Raw genomic sequence first — 7,008 nt, 5'->3', positions numbered from 1 at the left:
TGGGTGCTCACGGTCCGGAACTAGTTTAGAACTACGATACACCCTCCGGTAAAAACTTGTTTTGCGGTTATATACAGTACTCGTACAGACCCATGGTACAAAACTCCCTAACTTACACCACTACTCACGATACTAACCCCAGACTACATATATATACACGACACAAGGATAACACTCTCCAAGAATGCTAACATTCAACAGCAGAAAAGCAGAGAAAAAGAGTCGTCTAGAAATTACGGTGAGAAGTCCAGAAAATCACTTCCGATAAGACCATACAGGAACAAACCATATTAAGACTAGTTTTCAACCTATGACACCGGTGCCCAAGCGCAACCCCCCCCCCCCCACCGTGCTGTGCGTTCGCTCGCCACACCTAAGACGGCACCAAACCCATGGATACCAATAACAGTACAATTCCAGAACACTCCCACCCCCACCGCACCCACTCGCAACCCGCCAACCCGTCCATCGCACGTTCAGAAACGAAGCGAAAGCAGGCCAATATCCACCGAAAACCCCTCGAAGATCACGAACACTCCCAAGTCCAGAAGTCGTATTGCGGTTCTTGGATCAACACGGAGTAGGTTTAGTCGGGGCCGAGCGCACGTCAGTACACCATGCAAAGTTAGAATGAATCTCCAAAAAAGAAAAAAGATTCTCCGTCCTCCTTAGGCTCTACAGAGGTGTCGGATAGGACTTAACTTTAAACGGCCGGGGGTTTAACAATGTCATGAAAGCATAATAGCAAACCCCGGGAAGGTGAAGCGACAGCGTTGTACCATACCAGGCGACGTTTTTCCAATATAAATTGAAACCATCGAAACCCGTCAAGCTCACAATGGGTCACCACCCATCACTCACACGTTCCACTCACAACCGGTGATTCACGGATATCTCTCAGTATGAGCTTCCAAGCACCGAACCCGGTACACACTCACTCTTCGGAAGCCACTCTTCACCCGCTCAGGGCCCCAAACAGACACAACCCTTCCATACACCACCCGGTCTAGACACCACCGGCTTTTGTGTTCCAGCAAGTCCGGGCAGTCTCCGCCGAAGAAATCCCAGTCCGTCGACCGGCTGTGACGTCTGTGGGTCAATAGAAATTCAAAAGAAGATCGAAAACGTCGGGCGCAGCATTGCGAGAAGGAGAAGGCCAGCTCCAGGCCAGCTCCAGACGCCATAACGAGCTAGTTCCCGCCCGTCACACCCACACCCGGCGGATATCTTCGACTGTGCATCCAGCACAACTCCGCGAGTCCCCTACCATGCTGCAACAACACCCTTTGCTTCCCAGCAGCAGGGCAGGACAGGGGTGTGCGAAGGAGAGAAAATAAAAATGCCATATGGTACAGTAGTCAACCCTCCCATTTCCAGCCTTGCCCAAGCAGTACTATCCACCATATTTCCGAACCCCCCCCCACCAGCAGGACCACCAGCCATCCGGCCAACCAGAAAGAGCGAAAGGCACGGAAGGAAACGGAACCGAAGGACCAAAACAGCGATCACAATGGGTCCACCGCGAGAGCGAGCCCGGCTTCGTTGCAGCAAGACTCACACTGCCTCCGTGGTGATTGGGACGTCGCGAGAGGGTGGAAATAGAAACGCGGGCACGCATCTGGTATTGATCATGGCGGGCTCGGCTTTTGACTGCATTTGGTATCTGCTCGGCGTTAGAGCCGTCTCCCCCAACGAACAGCTACGGGTTCCAGCGGAGGGGAGGAGACTTGTAGGGATTGTTAGCTTGGATGGGGGGGTTAGGGGTAATGTACGAGTACAGTACAACACAGCAAGATATCTTGATCCAATATATTATCTTGGCGGCACATATGCAGTGTCCACCAGCAAGATACCGTGACTTAAGAACTCGCTTCTTGGAGTGTTTTCCACTATATGTTATTAGATGTGGTTTTTTGGGATATTGGGCCAGGTAGGGTGGATTGGGCACGAGCAGCATTCGGATAGTATCGCTGTTATTCGACTATGCTTGTAGGCCACCCAACTAAATAATCAGATCTATTGCCATGTGCGTGCGACGGTCACAATCTCATCCACGGCCATCTTACAAACGCCCCTCCCCCCCATTCTCTGTAAATTCGAATTGCCGGCGCAATACATATATCCACCCATCAAATTACAACTCTAAAGATTCCAAAGCGCAACTTTTCCACAAGAGATACGACCAGCACAAAAGCTAAAGACAACAGAAGAAGAAAAAAAAGAAAAAGCAAGAGAGGACAAGCATGATATCTACCAACTTGACACGCTAACCCCATAAGCGAAGTCCCCAAACGGCCTAAGGAAAACCGACCCATGGCGACAAACAGCAAAGAAAACCCCGCCACCAGCCAGCCAGCCCCCACCATCCGATGGACGAGCAGAAAAGGAAGAGAGAAAAGGGCTGGAACAAGAGATAAACAACCTCTCAAGGAACCCCAAACCCCTTCCCATTTTCCAAGGCAAGCTTCAACTTATCCCTCAACTTTGCACGCCGCGAATACTCCGGCAACAGCAGTCTCCCAAAGCACGTAAGACTAGTGGGTACACGATCGCTGTCCGGCCCATTCCTCTGAATCACAAACATGATGCTGGAAATCCCGTTGACGGGCACGCGTCCGCTGGCCGTGACGAATTCCAGGAGTTGGCGGCGCCGCTCGGCAGAGAAGCCGCGCACGATCGCCCAGAAGTCCTTGATTACACGGTGGGTTGGACTATAGCCATCTTCGTAGCGGGCGGCCTTTTCGAGCTCTGAGATGTCGATATCTTGGATGCCTTCTGTTAGGGATTGGAAGTTTGAGGGTGTAAAGAGCTAGCATTTGTTAGCAAGTCAAGCCGTATGTCACCTAACAAAAGCCTCCTATGGAACGGAGTCCCTCTCTAACAATTAGAGTCTATATGGGGAAAGGGCCCATTCCGCGGGTAAAGAGAAATCCCGTTTCGCAAAGACCAGAGTGGTTGTAAATAAAGCAAAGGGGAGAGTAAACTCACGGACAGAGACTTTCGGTCAATAACGGCAAAGAATCCTTTCTCGAAAGCTTGATATTGTCGACGGATGGAGCGGTCAGTTAGCCAGGATATGTAATCCCTTACGAAAGCCTCGCGGTTCTCGTTAGTGACTAGGGGAGCCTCCTCTTTGGGCTCTTGTTCGTCCGAGCGCAGGGGATCTTCCGCAGCGGGTACTTCTTCCGATAGCTCTAGAGAAAATGAAACATGTGCAACCTCTTTCCCCTTCTCCTGCACTTGTGACTGCTCCCGGAAACCCCCCATCGCGCCATCATTATCATCTTTCGTTGGTGATGTCTCGGCTTCCTCGCCCGCGTCCCGGAAGACATCATCCTCAGTGCCATCATTTTGAATATCAAATTCCAGCGGTTCGGTCCCTTGACCCCCCCCATTCTCTAACGCCACATTGGTTTCCCCGCCTTCGATAGCCTCCGATGAGGCTAGCGCGAGCGACCTGTCACTTGGTCGTTCCTCACCCCCACTTTGCCCAAGACCAGCACCACTCGCCTCACCCTCTTCTAGCGCATCCCTTTCCTCACCGACCTCACCGCCATCATCACCCGGCCACTCTCTAATTGTAACATGATAGGAAGAGCCATCATTCCGAACAATGTCATCAAGCACATCGTTCAACCCACCCAGCCACCGATCCTGCTCGTCGCTCAAAGATGGCGCTGGCAACCATTCATGCATCGTCTCGAGTTTCGATTTGGCTTTCCTCAATTTATTGAGCTTGATGTCCAAGAACTCAACCTTGTTTTCCTTGGCCCTAAGCATGTTCACATACTTGACCTGACCGAAAAAGTCGTACGAGAAATCATACGTCCTAAGGAAAACGTCACCAACATCGCCGTCATTCCATTCCAGAAGTTGTTTAAAGCCCTTCGCAAGTTGGCACCACCCGTCTTCGATGTCTTCCAAGCCTTCCGCCTTCCCGCCAAGAAGCTTTTTGTAAAGGATCTTGGGAAAGGTTATGGGTAAAGTGACACCATTGTAGACCGCTAATCCAACCAAAAGACCCAGAAGTTCATATTTGTGAATGGGTTCGATAGGCGTAACGCTAAACCAATTCATCCTGGTCTGTTCATCCGTAGTAAACAGTCCATAATCAGACCTTAGAGCCTCTCTAATTGCCACAATGAAGAAGTCCTGCTGCACACCTCCGTGATCCACGCCCTCCTCACCCTCATTCGCGAATCGGACCTTTAATGGCCGTTTTAGCTCCCGGATTTCCCTCCCAAACACCTGGTTCAGCGCATCCTGAAGAACAGTTTCTCGTCGAACTTCTACGAGAAGATAGCTGCTGAGCGGGATGCGCATCCGCCGATCTAGTCTCTCGTCTTGAGGATCCAAAAGGGCAGTGTTCATCGACATCTGGGTAGTCAGCCGCTGCATGGTCATGGATTGCTCATACGCTTTCGTCATGTGCGCGAGATTCACGGCGCGGAAATAGGTCACTCGTAAATTCTCCGGGAAAAGGAAGGCATAGTCGAGAAAATGGAGAACTCCAGCCTTCGGTTCGCTGTCAAACCATTGAACCGGAACATCCTTGGGGTCAAATCGGTCTGAGAGCGCCCGTGTATGAAAAAATTCTTGGTCAATTCCGTACGATTGATGGTCATCATCTAAATCTCGCCGTTAGCTGCACTCATCCCACCGGAATTGGAAAGGCTTACAAAGGATTTTCATCAATACTAAGCAGCACCCGACCACACCGACCATAGGAGTAGTTTCCTGGCCATCCCAAGCTTTCAACAAAATAGCTCTACACCACTCCAAAGTGCAAACTCCCAAACCCCAGCCACCCCTCTCCTGGTCAAAGGCATTTTCCAAACCCTCCCCAACTTCCCTAGCTAACCGCTCTCTCCGTTGCTCAAACTGAAACATGCTACAATTTCGGAAATGCCTCTGAAGCCGAAGCGCAACCTGATCCCCACGTGAATGTCTATACGCAACCGCCCTGACCACCCGCCGCATGAGTCTTTCCGCCATCTCATCCTCGAACCAGATCTCACTAACAGTCCCCGCTTCACTGACTTTGCCACTCCCCCTAAGCTTCCGAACGGCCATCCACTCTTCCGGCGTGCTCCGGGGCACTGCGGCTGCGAGAGCGTGTAAAGCTATCGATATGACACGGGCAGTGTCCTTATCTGATAACCGTCCTTCCTCACCAGGAATTTTGAAAACTGCCTCCAGTCCGATCCAAAGCCCTTGCATAACCTGCGCTCCCCAAGCTTCATTCTCGAACAACATCTGGAAAGCTTGATCCATATCGTCCAAGTTGAGGTCGATATCTGAGCCAGACCCTGCTTTCTCCGATACGAAAGACTCGAGTAATGCTTCTGAGGTGCTAAAAACGTAAAACAGACTCTGCTTCGCAAACACAGTAGCATCCCGGGACTGCGCACCGGTTACGGTAGGATCTGTGCACATCTTCAATAGTGCAGCGCAAATCTCCTTATCCAGCTTTGTTAACGATTGGGGTGTCAAATCCTCGTCCTCTGTCATAAGTGACTGTGCTGTCAGTGAATGTTTTTCGGATCTCGAAGGAGTTAATTGAGGATGAGAATTTGCTATCTTTGATTTATGGTGGAGGTGAGGACCTATCGGTGGGGGGGGCATGTTAGAATTCCGGCCACCGGCGGCAGTCATTTTAGATCTAGCGTTTGAATGAGGCGTTGGGGTTACATCCTTAAGAGCTGCCTTGGAGGCATTTGACGACCGGCGTTTTCGTGGTGGTACCGGCGGTTGCTGTAGTATCTCCTGGTGCTTATGATGCGATACAGGCTCCGACTCTTTATTTAGTTTCCCGAGATCTATAAGCTCCATCGGGTTAGAATAATCTCTAAATCTCGGAGGCTGCTCATGAAGCAAAGCTGGCGTGGCAACATCTCGCTCGCTATTAAAGTCGGACGACCGCGTTGGCGTCCTTGCAGGTGAAGCAGTGGATTCATCGGCAAACTTCATAATGCCAACATTCGGAGGCAACCCAATCCATTCCAGCATCTTGAACGGCTTCGTATTGAACAACTGCTGCTGAAAAGACTTTGGATCCTTCAGTCCCTTATCCGTAATCACCTCGACCTCGCCCTCTTTCAAAGCTTCCTTCACCGGCCGAGCAGGCGCCTCCTTATTCTCCTTATTCGACGTATCCTCCCCATCCTCGGCAATCTCCTCCCGAAAGCTACTATCCCTCGACAACCCATCCCCTTTCCCTTCGACCGGTCCGGACAAGACAGGCGTCACCAGCTTGCCCGGACACAAGGCTTTGTAGGGATCATCCTGCGTGGCAAGCTGGCAAGCAATAATCCTCGCCGATAAAACACTGAACTTCCGCGATGCGTTGGTGTCACGCGATAGCTTCTTCCTCGCCGTATAACAAGTGGGAGTATCGCAATGAGCTCGTTGGCAACCGTAGAGCAGCTGTTTGATGTACCGCCTCACAAGCCCTTCGAAATTCCTTGTGCGTTCCGCCGTCACCAAGGCCTCAATCTTGCCGTGTGACCTGATGAACTCCGTGTTTGCGGATATTATCTCAGGAGCATGACTGGGCAAGGCTGAATATTCGTGGGAGAGCGAGCTCCGACCCCTCTCCGGCGCCATAACCGCAGCCAAACCGCTCTCTCCCCTCTTTCAAGCAAACCAAATGCACAAACGCAGGCGAAAGGCCGAGTCCGGGGATACGTAGGGAAGGGACAGCTAGTTGGTGGATGAGAAAGACGACAATGAGGTTCCGGGAGTTGGGGTTCAAAGGCCCCCGAGAGTTCCCACTGGAAGTGGCTGTGGTGGTGGTAGTTAGTCAGAGTGTCCAGAAAGAGTGAGATGGAAGGATGCAGGTAATTAGAGCAGGAACTAAGGAAGAGGTTCAGCACACCAAACCTTACTTCAGGGTCTGTCAGACGAGCTTCGCTTACATAATCGGAAAGCTACGGCCCAAGCCTTTTTAACTCCGTCAAGCGAAATTCACAATCGCGAGCGATGAAAGAATGGGTTATCATACAAAGT

General features: G+C 51.2%; 1 protein-coding gene; it reads right to left on the bottom strand.

The window, feature by feature from the left end:
* Positions 1 to 2,058: 2,058 nt before the first annotated feature.
* GSTUM_00003570001 (uncharacterized protein) lies at positions 2,059 to 6,606 on the bottom strand (the record flags this gene model as incomplete). XM_002837154.2 has 3 exons in its annotated part: positions 2,059 to 2,809; positions 2,989 to 4,628; positions 4,680 to 6,606. 3 exons carry the CDS (start codon positions 6,604 to 6,606, stop codon positions 2,426 to 2,428), a joined length of 3,951 nt encoding a protein of 1,316 aa, XP_002837200.1. The 3' UTR covers positions 2,059 to 2,425.
* Between the last annotated feature and the right edge of the window lie 402 nt (positions 6,607 to 7,008).

This window comes from Tuber melanosporum, assembly GCF_000151645.1.
Source record: "Tuber melanosporum whole genome shotgun sequence assembly, scaffold_178, strain Mel28".
In the NCBI taxonomy this organism is placed as follows: domain Eukaryota; kingdom Fungi; phylum Ascomycota; class Pezizomycetes; order Pezizales; family Tuberaceae; genus Tuber; species Tuber melanosporum.
The sequence above is the reverse complement of the archived record's forward strand: the minus strand, read 5'-3'. Positions and strand labels throughout refer to the sequence as shown.